Raw genomic sequence first — 16,553 nt, 5'->3', positions numbered from 1 at the left:
TTTTAGTCATAGACCTTTTGTCATAGACTTAAAAGGTCTATAACTGAAATGTTTTCTGATTCTTTTATTCTTTTCTTTTTTAGGTTTTTATGCAGTGTTGAGTCCACCACTTTATTTGATTTAATCTCCTACTTATATATATATCTGTTAATATTACAAAACATTTAACAGGTAATTGATCAATTATTCTCCTATTATCTATCCATCCATCCATTCAAATAGTCTAATGTGGTTTATTGCTGTGAGTTTGGAAATCACTGCTCCTGGCCAAGAACATTAAGCTCATGAAATTCTAAATTGTTGTTTTCACACCAGTTTTTGTACAGATTAAACAACTCTGGCTCTAGGCATGAAAGGGACAATGTTGAACTATTTCCATAAAACAATTTAAATAGTATTAATCCGAAAATAGTTTCAGATTACTTCTCTCAACTAGGCTATAAAAGATCTTTATTTAAAAGTGCAATTTTCTTGATTCTACTGCACTGAGCAATATTCCTACTGGTTTGAAAGTACTTATTTTATTTAAACAAGACAAACTGCTCTGCAATAAGTTACATTCATCATGCCCTATTGAACTTTTTATTCCTTTAGTTATAAGGGAAAATAGTGTTGAAGGTTGAATCAGGGACAATATTTGTTGTTAAGATGGATGTTCTTTGCTGTGTGAAATACACTGTGCATTCACAATGTGTTCCGCTGCAGCAGTTGGGGTCATTGCCAACAGCTTTGATCATACATGATCAGCAATATCCCTTGGATTAATTATACAATTCTGCAAGAGAATGCAAGTTGTCAGGTTTAGCTGTTCCAGAAATCTCTGAGAAGGTGAAGATGTTTCAGCGTAATGTGTGATGTGAGAAGTAAACACAGGAGCCATAAAACGATAAAAGACAAGAGACGGACTGAGATCAGGAGGTTTAAATTCTAATCCCAAACAGAAAATCATGGCTGGGAAGGCAATTGAGAAACATTTTCTTTCCCCAGACATCATCATTTTGCACTTGAGCCCTCTGCTTCAGTGAAGCTAAGACTTCGAGACATCTAAAGGCTGTGGCTGTACAGGGTAGCTCCCGGCGGTCTACATTAGAACATGGTGGCAGCTCCCAGGTGTGAATATATGTAACTGAATAATTGTAAAGCAGAGTGAAGATAAAAAAGGAGCAAACATAAATAAAAGATTAAAAAAAGTTTATTTCTGATCACCGGAGTTCAGAGAGTAGCTGATGTCGGCATTGCTGCCCATGTCCCTGTCCAGAGCCTTGACCCGGACCACCTCGGAGCCTGTAGGGGCCAGGTTGGAGATGCTGGCCTCGTAGCGGGGGCTGAGGAAAGTTGGCGAGTGGTCATTACAGTCCTCCACATGAACCACCACCTTCACAAAGTTCCTCTTCACTGGGATCTCCTGGTCACGCACCTGAGGAGGAGCAAAGGAATGTTAAAGTGTCTGTGGAGAATATTAGAGCTGTTACAGTGATAACTGCTGGAAGAAACATAATACGAAAATATAAAATAATGAGTATTGCACCAGTTTTGCTTATTGATACATGCATTTTTTTTACTACATTTTATGTATTTGTGTGCCATGTTTTAATCTCCCATGCACATTTTAAATTGTTTTTTTCTTGTTTAAATGTTCTGCCCTTTCTTTCAAATTCATCTAAAGTCAAGTAGAGTTGAACTTATTTGCAGAGCACATTTAAAATCAACTGAGTCACTGTCAAATGATACGCCAAAATGTAAATTTGACATTTCCTTTGAAGGATGTAGCATTTTTTTTGTAGGCTGTAAACATTCTCCCACATCTTACATTACATAAACCATTTAAATACCAAATGAAATAGCTGAAAATGCCTGGTGATGAAGCTATACCTGAGCCGTTTGTCATGCCTTAATTGTACTACATTAAAAATACATTGTTTGAATTTGAATTGTCTGCTCTTTATTTTAGTGGTTTAATCCATCGTTTTCTCTATTATGTTAAGTCGGTGTATTTATAGAGCACAACAAACATTGACCAGAGTATGTTTAGAGTTGAAATTGTTAGAAAACATGAAATGAAAATGAGAAAAAATGGTGCAATACAGATCAAGCTTATTATGATCATTTGTTATTAGTTCAAACAATTGTTATATAAATGTTAATATTGACAGTTGTGATGTATTGGGGTCTATTCTGTCATATCCTGTCTCTAACTGTTCTACACTATGTCATGTTTCATTAAAATACACTACAGATATCTCTACTGTACTCCACTGAGATAACTGTGTCATTACCATGACGATGAGCGTATGAACAGAGATCATCTCGTAGTCGAGCTCCTCCGTCATCACCAAGACTCCACTCTTTGGGTCCAGATGGAAGAACTTGGTGCTGTCCTGATGGAGGCTGCTGTGGATGGAGAACACCAGTTTGCTATTGGTGTCGGCGTCCTGCGCGCTGATCTGCAAGATGTCCTTCCAGGGGGACGTGTCCTCGGGAACCCTTACCTTAAAACACACGGGAACACAGGAGGAAATGGCGGAAGTTATTCAAGTGGTAATGAAAAAGAAAACAAATGCAGGAAACAATGGGGTTGGAAAATGGATATTAAAATGAGTTCCTGGACTTTTACATTCCAATTTGAACACAATTTTTATTCACAAAAGGCAGTCTGACTGAAGAAAAGAAAACATTGTGAGGTAAAGTAAATGGTCTGTTAGAACGATTTCAGAGACAGGACCAGAGGAAGCGTTGATTACTATGATTAAGATAACAACAGTCTTGTAGTGTCTGTTGGATGTCCTGATAATTACAGTAAAGAATGCATGTTGATAATAATTCTCAGCATGCGTCTGAATTTAAATTGAAAGTGTTATGTCTACCTAGCTCCTTGGTTAACACAAATACTCACAAAAACCTGAAAAGAAATCAATAAAGCATGGCCTACCAAGCCCTAATGTGAATTACTAACATAGCTGTAACAAGTCAATGTTAGGAGTTTATTTTATTTATTGCGTGTAGCCTGATATAACCAATATACTGTATATAACTTGGGTAAATAAATAAATAAATATACATATTTTGTAACTATTGAGTGTTCATTTTACTGTCAGACTTTGGGGTTCGTGTCCACAGGCAGCGTCAGTTCCACGCTTCCCATTAATTGTCTATGTAAGCAGCCGGGCAATGCATTCTCATAGTGTTGCTGCAACTTTTGAGAGACAGGGCGTTACGATGCCCGCTCCTCATTTGCATAAAGTTGAATCCAGGCTACTTCATGCAAATGAGTCAGTAGAAAGGTCTCTTTACGTTCCTAATTTCTAGTAACTGTGACCTTAATTGCCTACCACCTGTAAACTGTTCTTGTCTTACAGACCGTTCAACAGGTGCAAGTTCATTCATTGTTTATGGTTCGTTGAACAAGCATTGAAAACATTTGTACCCTTTCCAATGTGTAAAGCTAAAGCTATTTGGATTTTTACAAAATTATCTTTAAAATACAGTGTCCTGAAAAAGGGACGTTTCTTTATTAGCTGAGTTTACATAAAGCGCATAGAGTAGATCTTGCAGAGCATCATTTTGCCTAGTATATGAATGTCCAAAAGTACTTATGTAACACAGTCTATTTCTGTCTGTCTGTCTCTCTCTTTCTCTCTATTGCTCTCTCTCCAGTCTGCCCTTTTTATCTGGAATACCTACAGTATCTTCCTAATCTGTTTATTTTCTACTTGTACTGGCAGCATGACATGAGGAAACTATGTGATATGCTATAATGATGTTGAGTATCGCGAAGACAATGTGACTTGCGATAGATGAACATATACTGTATTTAGGTGTACTCAATTCTGCTGCTTTGGGTGTTCTGCTGAAGTGCAATGGACTGCTTGTTGAGGTTTTTTTTTGCTGAACATATTGAACATTGAATTGAATATGGATGGAACCACTAGAAAAAAACAACAAAAAACGACATTTGCATTTTGGAGTGCCGTTTCCTGCTGATGTTTTCTTTCAACTGGCACAGAAAATTTCTGAGTGTCTTTCGCTATATGTCGCGGCCTATCGCGATGTCTTTGTTGCGCCAGTTGATGTTGCAATGACGATAAAAATAAAAATTTAAAATGTATTTAAATAGAAAAAGAACAATGTATCGTGCAACCCTAACCTGTACCATAATTGATTATGGTCTGAAAGGGTTTTATGTTGAAATGTTAACTTTATGTTAGTACCCTACTTACTTACCCTGTATTTATCTGGTTTTTGTGTTGAATTGAACATTTTATACTTGTACCCTTTATGTACATATTTTGTTTTGTGTCAGCACAAGGAAAGTGTTTATTTAAAATGTGTTTGAATCATCCTATAATGGATGCGCCGTTCATTCATTCATTCATACCTGGTGTGTTAGAGGGGAAGAAAAGACACACCTCATAGAGGCAATAAAGGTACTTCAGGCCACTGTAGCGCCCAAATGTAATCATTTAAATAACAAAACCCACTCCTTCTCAGTCATAACTCAGTCACATCTGAACACACAGACATGATACAGGTACGTTTAGATTCAGAGAAACTTACACTCGGGGATATCATTATCTGTGATGTCCATTGCAAATAAACAACAAATAAATCCGCTTAGAAATCATAGTATAAAAAAATACCCTCCTTATAACTGCAGAACTTGTCTGACAATAATCATATTTTGTAGATCCCTTAAGTATCAAAGTAATCCAGTGATCGTTGTATGTACGTCTATGGGCGCATTGCAAACAGGAACTGATAATAGCTAATTCAGCATACTTTTTATGCCACTTTGCTAAAAGTAAACAGTTATAGGCAAAAGAAAAATGGGCCTCAAGGTGTAGCTCACAGACTCCATAGCAACATTATATTTTCTGTTTACATCCCCCAAAGCCCCTTAATTCTGGGAACTGTAGTTAGAGCATGATTATACCCCAAATAGAAGTGAAGCAAAGAATGAAATAAAAACAAGTTAATCCAAAATGTCAGACCAAATCCAAAATATGACAAATCTCATGTTGCTATTAGATTTACTGTTAGCCAGAGACAGGTTTGTCTCTCAGCTTCAGCTTCCTTGGGGGTCAAGTTTGAGAAATACTGGTTTGTTCTTTGATGGAGAGTTTGTTAAGTTGGATAGTTTTGTTGTAAAAAAAACCCCCCAAAAAACATGCCTGACATTCCCATAAGTATCTGTAAATTATTCCCTTTTGGGCATGATTGCATTATTGTTCTCATCTCTCACCTCGTAGAGCGGCTTCAGGAAGACGGGACGATGCTCATTCATGTCCAGCACACGGATGTAGGCCTGCAGATTGGAGGTGAAACACACAGGGTTCGAGAAAATGGATGCTCAGCATGAACAGCATTAAATATGGAAAGCGGCAGTCAAAGCTGCTTCACACGCATTACCTGAGCTGCTGCTGTCTGCAGGATCAAGGATTAGATTCTAAACCGGAGATTTTCAAACTCAAATGAGGACATAACTAAAGTTGGTACTGCTCAGTGAGTTGACGTTAGAAGTAACGCAGCTTGTTCAGAGGACTGATGTTTGGTTCCTACTATGATTAAACAAATACAGTGGGGTGTTTTTACTGTAATGATCTCTTTCTGTTGCTTTTCCAGATTCTAAAACACTGCCCAGTAGTTTTGCAAAAAGTGAGCTGAGCTGGCTATTGTCTGGTAGTCAGTTTGACTATCTGAGCATACCGATACTTAGACAAGAATTCATTGTTGCAAATGAGTTTGGTGTGAACACAACAAGACAGATATCATGATCCATCAAAACATCAGGATTCCCTGAACCTTTCTGTCAGTTTCGACTTAAACCACAATATCCAATCCTGGCATCAGGAAAAGAAAGTTTTCTTATTTGGTATATTTTCTGCAATTCTTAGTAGTTTTAATCCTCAAATTAAAAGGGAAATTCAGACCATTCTTTCCTTTTTTCCTTCCCAAGTCTTCACTTTTTTTGCAAATACGGTGAATGTTTGTACAAAAATCTTCTATTTTTCTGTTTTATGTCTCTAACCTGTGTGGTGGCGCTGTGGTGGCCATCGGTGACCCGAACCGTCATGTTGTAGTTGGAGCGTCGAGCCGCATCGAGCCGGCGGGCGATGGAGATGGTTCCCGTATTCCTCTGGATGTCAAAGTCCTTTTCTTCATCACCAGCTGAGAGCACGAAAGAGAGCAAGAGAGAAAGAAAGAGGTTTATTCCATCAGGTGTTGATGCAACAGTATGAGGGTCTAAAGCTGTCAGATGTTATATCTTATATGGTATGTCAGACTGTTGCAGGTCTGATTCTGACTGGTTGCAGGAATGATGCATCTTGGCATCGTCCTCCAGCATGTAAAGAATAGCAGTGGTTTCCCTGAGTTTTGTAAAAAATGTTTTGCTATAGTGTTTCTGATAAATTCATCCGGTTAGAATTATATGAAAAAAACAAAAGAAAAACTACAGAGAAAACCAGAGATAAATAGAACTTTCTTTCCTTCATATGAATCCATCTATCAGAGCAGGACATTTTGATGGCCTCTTATTTACAGACAGAGCTGTGAAACCAACTGAGACACCCAGCAACAACAATAACACCACGCCTGAGCACCTGTCTGAGTGTCTATCTGACTTTAAAAAAGCAATCTGCATTTATGTTTAAAGTGCCCATATTATGAAAAAATCACTTTTTCTGGGATTTGGGGTGTTATGTTGTGTCTCTGGTGCTTCCACACACATACAAACTTTGAAAAAAATCCACCCATGCGGTTTAGAGTGAGATACAGTTTCTGAATGTGTCCTGCCTTCAGTCTCTGGGTGAGCTGTTCAAAATCGGCACGGCTTGTGACGTCACAAGCCGAAACGAGCAGGCTAACCGCAACCATTAGCTTGTAGCGTTAGCATGCTAACGCTATGGTTAACGCTAGCATGCTAACGCTAGCATGCTAACGCTAGCATGCTACCTCGTTCTCAATAGCAAAGCACTGCTACAACACACACAAGTTCACCATAATCTACAAAAGAACTACTTACATGTGCGCCCTCATTTAGAAGTCTCCCAGCTAATCCTGCCTTGTAACTGACCAAAGTTGTAGAAACAGCCTTTCTTTTACTGTCTATGGAGCTAGCTAGCTGACATGATCTACATCTGAGCTACTGGGCATGTGCAGTGCAATCAAAGATAGTACAGAAGAAGAAGAAGAAAAGAGGTCTCACTCTGTAGCTAAAACAGAGACCAGCTGAAAAGAGGATCTGCAGCAGTGAGAGAGAGCACTGCAGTACAACACAAATATGGTGTTTTTTGAAAATTAAACCATGTAAACCTATTCTGGTACAACCTTAAAATACAATTATGAACCTGAAAATGAGCATAATATGGCTGCTTTAACCTTGATTGCTCCTCCTTCCTGTCCTGCTGTCAGAACAGTAGAGTTAGATGGTGCAGAGATGAATGAATGAGTCTAAAGCATTCGGTCAAGCACAGAGTGTGTTATCCAGACTTTAAGATGAAAAGTGGAGTTTGTGAACGCTAGTGGTGCTGAAAAGCAATATTTGGATGAGATAGTTCTCGGGCCCTATCTGGCACAAAGCCAGACATAAGTGCCTCTGCTAGTTTAAGACAAACACAGTTGTCAATTTCCCGTCCAGCGCCCGCGTCGTTTAAATAGCAAATGCACCTGCGCCCATCTTTGCGCCCATGGGTGTGCTGGTCTTACAGGGAGGTGTGTTCAGGTGAATTCTTGGCGTATTGCTATCTTGAGGCAGCGGGAAGTGATCGCGCCAGTGACCAACAAAAACCTGGTCTAAAGTCAATAGCGCAGCATTTCATTGTTATTATAACAGCAAATTAGTAAAATGTGCCTAGGCTTATGCACAGCGCGCGGACATGATGCTTCTTACACACACAGGGAAGGGAAGATTACAAAAAAAATGATTACGGTGCAAATCCGCCATCATAATAGCAATGCACCAAGGTACAAACGTGCCTGGCTTTTAAAGGGAACGGGAGATGACACTCTGATTGGTTTATTGCATGTTACGCTCAAAATACACCTATGAATTAATGAAGACACTAAGTACAACCCTTTTGAACTATGCGCACGGACCCTTTTTTCTGCTGTAAAACTAGCAAAAGTGGACACGCCCTAAACGCACCTGAGCATACGCTTCACGCCGTGCGCTTAGATCGTTAAAAAAAATCATGTTGTTTCTACCGGGAGGATGTAACACACATTTCTGCCCACTTCACAGGGCAGTGATACATCGTCATCGCAGTAATGGCCCATAAAAAGGGCAGCAGAGCGCCAATAAAAGAGAACAAGAAGACTTTAAGTAAATGCAAACTTTGTTTGTTTACTTTCAAAACAATAAAAGCTTGGCAAATGGTCACTGGATTGGAAACAGAGCCTGATTGATACTAAATGTTTGAGACTGATACTGATGTTTTTAACATAATTCTGCAATAACATGAACACTGTTGATAAGGATCCCTTAAATCTGTTTTTTTTTTTTTTTTTTTTTACATTTTACAATTGAAAAGTAACCTTGTCAGTATTCTCTGATGGACAGAACCTTGTTATGGAGACACTGTCTCTAATTTACCTCAAACAGATCTTTCACATTTCTGCACTTTCTTGTTACATTTCTATCAGCAATCTGATAAATCAGCGGGACTCTTCTAGGACATTTGATCAATATGTTTGTCAGATATTAAAGCTAGAGTGCGTAGTTTCTGTCGCCCCCATGAGGAATTCTAATCAATGACAACAAAACTGTCGGCGCGTCCACATGATACAAGCCTTCCGTGATCGCGCACGCACTCCCAAACCTCCTCCAAACAGTTGGTAGTAGCCAAGGAGGACACGGAGGATTCAAAAAACATGATGGACTCTTCAGAAGAGGTCATTGTCACTTTTTTTTTCTGCGCAGGAAAGTAGCCAGACGCCACAATCTTCTGAACATAGTCATACTGAGAACTACAGAGAGAGTTGTGTGGAGCTGATAGTCTTAATTATCTTTGTAGCAACTCATTTGGCAATGGCTTGAATGTAACGGACGTTCATTAATATCAAAAAGTTACACACTAAAGCTTTAAAGATACATATAAATAGCATTCTGTGAGAAACACCAAACTGTTTGATCACAATTAAAATATTCATATTCCTTTAAATCTTGAATTGGAAAAACAAACATCTGAGTCATACTCTGGCTTTTAAAAGCTTCTTTGTTCTTGTAGTTGCCAATTAAATGAAAACTCCAGGTGCTCATACTGTATATGTGGGTTTAGTTTTTCTGTATGCATCAGAGTACTCATAGTCCTGTTCTATTCTTTATACTGTTTCATCAATTATAGACTGCATGCATGATTGTTTTTCTTCTCTCCTCCACCTCCTCCTAATTTAAAAAAAAATGCTGTGTTTTAAATCTGCAGTAACACTGACTCACTCGGCCCGTCTGTTTCGCTTTTCGTTTTTTATTACTCCTTTGCTTCCTTTATCCTCTCTTCCTTTCCTTCTCTCTCTCTTCACGCTCTTTTGCAACCCCATGGTTGTTCTTGCTTCATGACTTTCTTCAATCGCTCTCTCTCTCTCTCTCTCTCTCTCTCTCTCTCTCTCTCTCTCTCTCTCTCAGCAGGTTGTGTGTACGTACGTGGGAGAGGTAAACCTCATGCCTGCTTGGCCAGATGGTGTTTATTAAGATGTCCACCTTGCGAAGGGCTACACACACGCACGCATGCACGCACAAGAAATTAGATAAATCCATAAAAGTTCTTATTTAATACCTTTTTTCTCTTCCTTTTTCTTACATTTTACACACTCTGCACTCTCTCTGTTTGTTCTTGATCGATAATTGGGTCGTCCAGAGGTCTATTTCTATCAGTGACGCCCTAATGACTGAGCCGAAACACTGCAGACTAAGCAGGCACGTTGACAGGTCTTTTTAACTGGTTTCAATTGTCCAAATCCCTGGATTGACTTCCTGTAAGACACGCACCAGCACCCAGGAAGCCTTTCATGGAATAAAACAGACTAAACAAGACGCAGCATCGCCGGCTGTTGTCTCAGCACAGAGAAAAAGAGGGTGATCTGGCAATTTTTCACATTAATGATCATTTCCAGGAATATACAGTATCCTGCCATGGTTGCAAGTTCCAGTCCCCTGGGGCCAGCCATGCTAAAAAAATATTTTACTAATGGTACTGGGAGGAAAAAAAAGTGTATGTCAGAGTGAAATGCAGGAATTTCACTGACATTTTTATCTATCTATTCTTATCATCCATCTTCTGGATGTTTATCTGGGTCAGGGATGGTACTTGAGCACATCAGTCATTTAACAGGCCATCCTTGACGTTCCACTCAGTACTCAAATGTGGCTTAATACGTCACATAAGTGGACATCGCATTCCAAGCAGAAACGGAGGGAGGTCAACATGGAGTAGTTTTTTAATGTCTACATTCACTCTCTTGTTTCCTGCAGCAGCTAAAAAGCTGAGAAAAAAAAGCTAAAAAGACCAAAACAGAGCTAAAAGGAAAGTGAGTTTTGGCACTCTAACTCAATGCTACTGTTGCTCTGGGTCTAAAAATGATGATACCGATTATATGGCCCATCTATCTGCTCATCTTACATTCAGACAGAATTTGCCGGATGTCACCAACCACTCCCTCTGTGTTTCCATTCTCAAAATACCTTTGCTACAGAAAACAACAACAAACCTTCGAGTTAGCAAGCTACACACTGAAAATGTTAAGTTTTGAAGAAAATTTGGATCGTGCAACATGGCAGGCCTGCTTAGTTCTTTTAGGGAATGATTGTAAAGATTTACAGAGAATATGTTTACGACATTTCCGCTCTAACTGGGACGTTTTGGGACCGATTGGTGGGATTGCTGTGGACAAGTCCACACGGAGATACACTGGTAAGAGCAGATGAGGTTTAACCATGTATCCAGCTTAAATAGCTCACGTTGGCAACTGGGTAGCTCACCTGGTTGAGCGTGCGCCCCATGTACCGAGGCTCAGTCCTTAACGCAGCGGCCACAGGTTTGATTCCGACCTGCGACCCTTTGCTTCCTGTTATTTCCCCTCTCTCTCCCCTTTTAAGACTTCACTTATCCTATCAAATAAAGGCCTAAAATGGACAATAAATAATCCTTAAAAAAGAAGCTTGCATTACTGTATTGTGTGAACAGTTAACGTCATTTACAAAGTAATATTTTATGGGTTGTTTTCTTTGCGTGGTGCAAATGTTCCGCCAAAACAAGTTCCTTCCCGAGGTTATTTTGCAGAGACACCGGCCCTGGGTCCAGACCTTTGGCCGTGCATGACGATTGTGATTGGTTTAAAGAAATGCAAACAACCCAGAGTGTTTTTTTCTCTTATCCCATAATGTATGAGTGGTGTAGCCAGATATCTCCATAGCGCTGTGGAGATAAGTCTGGCAATGCGAGACTTCTTCCTGTAAAACACACACTAGCAACTTTTCATTGAATAAAATGACTCAATCAGACGCAGCATTGCCGGTTTTCATCCCAGCACAGAAAGAGATTTTTCACATTAATGATCATTTCTGATGATCAAGTTCTGTCAAGTTCCATTACCTTGGGGCCAGCCATGCAAAAAATATATTTTACTAATGGTACTGGGAGAAAAAAAATATATACATCAAATGTATGTGAAATGTGTTCCATGCAGGAATTTCAATGACATTTTTATCTATTTATCTATTCTTCCCATCCATCTTCTGGATGTTTATCTGGGTCAGGGCCACAGTGGCAACAATGCTGAGAGGCCTCAAGCACATTAGTCATTTAGCCAGACCTTCCTACACAACGTTCCTAGATTGGAGAAAAACGTGCTTTGGTTTATTGGCATTTATTTCAATCAATCACAATCATCTTGGGCGGGCGCCAAGTGCTGGACGCAGCAATGGTGCCTCTGCCTTGTTTTGTTTTGGAAAATGTGCACGTAGGGAGGCGAGCTCTCGAATTAAATTGGCTGTCGAGTTTATGATGACAATTTTACAAAAAAAAAGATAAATATAACTTTGTTCTAGCACTTCTCGAATTGACCGGAGTTTAGAATGCCAAACCAAAAGAAATGGAAGGTGAGGGACATCCGGGCCAAAATGAGGGACATCCGGCAAAACATCCGACGGAACCTCCGCCGGCACAGGAGTAATCCTGTAAATGAAACGTCGTCAATGTAGACTAGGGCCTAGTCTATATCGACGACGTCACTAGGCCATCCTTGACATTCCACTCAGTACTCGTGTAGCAGGTATGGAAAAGTGTTTGTATTCCACCAAATATCCCTCATTTTACTGTGTATTCATTTTTGTTTATTTCTCCTCATTCAATGAAGGGACTGTGTATGTATTTTTCATGGGTAATGCGCCCTCTGCTGGTCGTTTTGTGGACGTACTATTTGTTTTCCCGGCTCTCGTCAGACGATGTTGGATCTGGCCGAGAGCGGTAGGTACTTTGTGTAGCGCTAGGCGGATGTATAAAATACTATGTTTAATGTGTATTTAAGTGATTAGACAGGCTGATTGTGGTTAGTATAGGTTTTTAGTAGTTGGACTGTTTCATTCTCTTTCGTGTATTTTTGTTTATTATTCAGTTCTGAGTGTTTTAGTGAGCTAGCTTACATGCTATGTTTTCATATGTATCTGCGTTGGCATTCGCCATTTTGTGTCCTGCACTGCGCCCGTATAAGTACATGTATGTTCTCTTTATGTTGTTAGGCGTGTGTTGAGGGCATTCTACCAACGCTGTGTTTCTCCTCTCTAAGACACTCAACAGGTAAGTTATTTGCACAGGACTTATTGTGATTTAAAATGTGTATTTTGTAATGCTGTGAGATTGCAGTTAAAGTGAGAGTGTGAGACATCTGAGAGCAGTTTTATATAGGCTATATATTACAAAAGTATTTTTATATTCTTATGTTGTATTTTTGCATTTATTGTTTCATATGCGTTTTTATTTTATTGAGAAATGAAATTATTTCTGAGAGACGATGTTGGATCTGGCCAAGAGCGGCGTGTGTTGAGGGCATTCTACCAACGCTGTGTTTCTCCTCTCTAAAACACTCAACAGACACTCAACAGAGCAATAAATGTCCTGTGCCAAAGCCTGAGTCTCCAGTCGTCTGCTTCACAAATTAGACACAACGCAGGTAACCGGTACTGAGGCCAGGCCGGTTACACTCGCTCATTTGTAGCTCAATACAACACATAAGTGGACATGACATGTCGAGCAGAAGGGAGGGAGGTCAAGGTTCAGTAGGTTGGCCCATCTATCTGCTTAGTTCAGACATAAAGTGAAATGGATTTCAGAGGTGGCGCAATTGCATGCAAAGTCAATAGATATTGGAGGGAAAATAGAGGAGAAAGAAAGAAGCCGAGAATGATTTAGGTGACCCCCTGACCTTTCCTTAAGCCCAACATCAAGCCAAATTCTCTACAAATACCAAAATCTACAGGGCACCAAGTAATCAGAATGTCAATATCTTCTTACTTTAGGTTTGGATAATGATATTGATCATTCTATAGCACTACCCTCAGGACAAAATTCCACATTTTTGCTCCTAGAGTAATGTATTGCGGGGTATAATGAGCACTGCAGCCTTGCTTTTTTGGAGGAATTATGCTGCATTTTCCCCCTCGAGATTTTACATTATACTGGGCTACACAAATGAACTAGACTGAATTATTCACAATCCTTTTTCCACCATGGAGGTTATGAAATGGTTGAGTATACTGCATTCTGAACATGATATGCTTCTGAGTTGAATATCTTGATCCTCAGAAGGCTCAAAACTTTGCAGACAGCAGACATTCCCTTCAGGGCAAATTGGAATGACCACGAAGCAGATGTCCTTTCCTGCTGCGACTTCCTCCAGTATTTGCTTTTAGGCATAAGAAGGTCTAATTTCTCAGCTTGTCCTGTGGCTGTCTCAGGGTCTCCTCCAGGTACCTGACATGCCTCAGCAGAGGAACAGCCATGTTGTCCTCACGCTGCCAGTGATGGAGTACTCGAGTCCTGGACTCGGACTCGAGTCTCTATTCTCTGGACTCGTGACTTGACTTGGACTCGTAGACTGATGACTTGTACTTGGAATCGGACTCGAGGATATATAAAATCGGACTTGAGCATTCAGACATTGGATGAAGCTTCTGACTAAATAGGTTATAAAAAATTGATATAAGATGTTACATGGTTCCTGTTTCGGGCTCCAAGACCGGCCGGGAAGCAGCTGGGGAGACGGTCCATCCAGGGCTGATGTTCTTTTGGGAGTAACACCCTTTACTTCACCGACAGTATTAACAAAAGATGAAGCCACCATGTCTTGAGAAGCTTCTTGTTTATTGTTAACTCTTTACATCGTCTTTGGGATCTCTTTTTTCTCTCAGCCACACATACGCTTCTCAGTCGGACACCGCTACCGCTCGCTCTCCTTGCTTGACAACACACTCACTTAACGCTGCATTCTCGCACTTACTTTCACTACTCTCGTAACAAAGGAATTGATATTGATATATGCAACTGTAGTGCATGATTCGCCATCTCTCTACTATATATTCACATTTGGAAAATGCAGAGAGATGTGCCCCAGATCATGAAGTTTGCATACACAGATTTTACATCCAATGCTGGACAGAGCACCGCTAAATGTTGTCAGTAAATTAACTCCCTTTGCAATCGTGACAGTGGTGTGATTTTTGTTTAATGTAGACCCTCTTTTATTAGTACATCAGCTCTTTAAAGGTGCCAGAGTGGAGAAATGTAGGCAGTCTTGGAATTCGACACAGACTCAACCTTGATGACTCGACTTGGACTCAAACACTGGGGACTCAAGACTCGACTCTGACTCAAACTCAGGTAATGGTGACTCTTCTTTGGTGACTCGGACTCAAACACCGGGGACTCAAGACTCGACTCGGACTCAACAGTTGGTGACTCGATTACAACACCGCACGCTCCACACACCTGCAGAGAGGATGTCATTTTCTCGGATTCGATCAGCAGTTGGATTCTTCGAGCCACTGGTAAGAGGTTGAAGGTCAGAAATGAAGATGGGTTGATTCTTTTCTCCAACACTCTCTGTCTCTTCACCCCAGCTGTGTAGTACAGTTACAACATTTGGGCATTTCGGCCTTTAATGGACAGGACAGCTAGATATGAAAGGGGAGAGAGACGGGGGGAGACATGCAGGAAACTGTCACAGGTCGGACTCAAACGCTTGACCTTCTGCGTCGAGGCATAAACCTCTATATATGTGCGCCTGCTCTACCAATTGAGCACGCCAATGGTGAAACTTAAAGGGTTGGGGGAAAACTCTGAATAAAAAAGTGTTGATAATTAATCGTTTGTCATTCGATAGGAAAAAATGGCAAACTTTCTCTGAATCGAGCTTTTTAAATGTGAGGGGTTTTGTACGGATCAAACAAACAATATATAACATGGTAATTAATGAGCTTAAGAAGTGCCGGTAGGCCGATTGTCTTGCCTTTGGATAAAGCTAGGCTAACTGTTTCTCTCGGTTCCACTCTTTCTGCAAAGCTAAGCTAACTGGACAGGTATCAATACTTCATTTAACTCTTGAAAATAAAGCAAATGAGCATTGTTGCAAATCTGTTACATTCCATTCTCTAAATACTCTGAACAAAGACGCTCTCATATGTTTTAATTGGTATCATAAATTGTTAAACTGTTTTTCCTTCCTGAAGATTTATCTGCATGAACCAACCTTGAACCAATCCTTCTTTCCTCTGGTGCCTCTTTCTTATCAATCTACTCTCACATCATCGAAGTGAATGGAGCGATTGTTAGAAAATACATGAAATGTATATATTCTCGTTTGTCTCATTAAAGCTTGAAACATTGTAAACTGAGATCTCGTAACTATTCCCATAGTAATCCAATCCTTTAATGAAAAGGACAGAATTATTTTCATCCAAGTAGTTTGTCATTCTCTGTCCCTATCATCAGGAAACCCTGCTTGATTCAGACCCAGAGACGCCTGTACTCATCCACTCAAGGCAGATGCTCAACCCTCCCCTGCAGGGGACAAATCCCGTCCTCCAGCAGAGCGTCAGGGCCTCGGACCTGCAGGTGCTGACCCCCATCCCGACCACATCACATCCAGATGGGGCCCTGCTCCAGCATACAGATCACAGTCCAGATAGACTCGGCTGCTCTTTGATATCATGTCCTTGATTTTGTGTTTTAGCGTGCTGTTTTTGTGCAGATTCACAGGAGGCGTTGAGGTTATTTTGACACAGAGTGAAGTCTTCATCTGTCTCTCCGAGTTATCTCACGGCCAGAGAGGCTCGATAGGCATCTGGGTTCTGCTGCTAAGGTAGAAAGGCAGAAGCAGAGCGATGAATGCCTGATCATATCTGCATGGGAGAGATGTCCTGTGACACAATAACATTCCCTCATGTGCCCACGAGATGAGGGTCAGTGATACACGACTGGGACGACTGGGGAACAGACAGTGTTGGAATAAAGCAGAATGAAATGAAAATAAAATACAGTGGCCGGTCTCCAGTCTCATCATGTAGT

General features: G+C 40.4%; 1 protein-coding gene across 3 annotated transcripts in view; it reads right to left on the bottom strand.

The window, feature by feature from the left end:
• fat2 (FAT atypical cadherin 2) overlaps nucleotides 1-16,553 on the bottom strand; it is a 123,921-nt gene that overhangs the window by 71,810 nt on the left and 35,558 nt on the right. For all 3 annotated transcript variants that reach the window (XM_031317108.2, XM_031317109.2, XM_036004745.1), the window contains 4 exons: nucleotides 6,026-6,165; nucleotides 5,240-5,302; nucleotides 2,277-2,489; nucleotides 1,207-1,417 (listed from right to left, as the gene is read on the bottom strand). In XM_031317108.2, coding sequence (XP_031172968.2) covers nucleotides 1,207-1,417; nucleotides 2,277-2,489; nucleotides 5,240-5,302; nucleotides 6,026-6,165 — 627 coding nt within the window. The remainder of the gene's footprint in view (nucleotides 1-1,206; nucleotides 1,418-2,276; nucleotides 2,490-5,239; nucleotides 5,303-6,025; nucleotides 6,166-16,553) is intronic.

This window comes from Sander lucioperca, chromosome 1 (assembly GCF_008315115.2).
Source record: "Sander lucioperca isolate FBNREF2018 chromosome 1, SLUC_FBN_1.2, whole genome shotgun sequence".
Lineage (NCBI taxonomy): Eukaryota > Metazoa > Chordata > Actinopteri > Perciformes > Percidae > Sander > Sander lucioperca.
The sequence above is the reverse complement of the archived record's forward strand: the minus strand, read 5'-3'. Positions and strand labels throughout refer to the sequence as shown.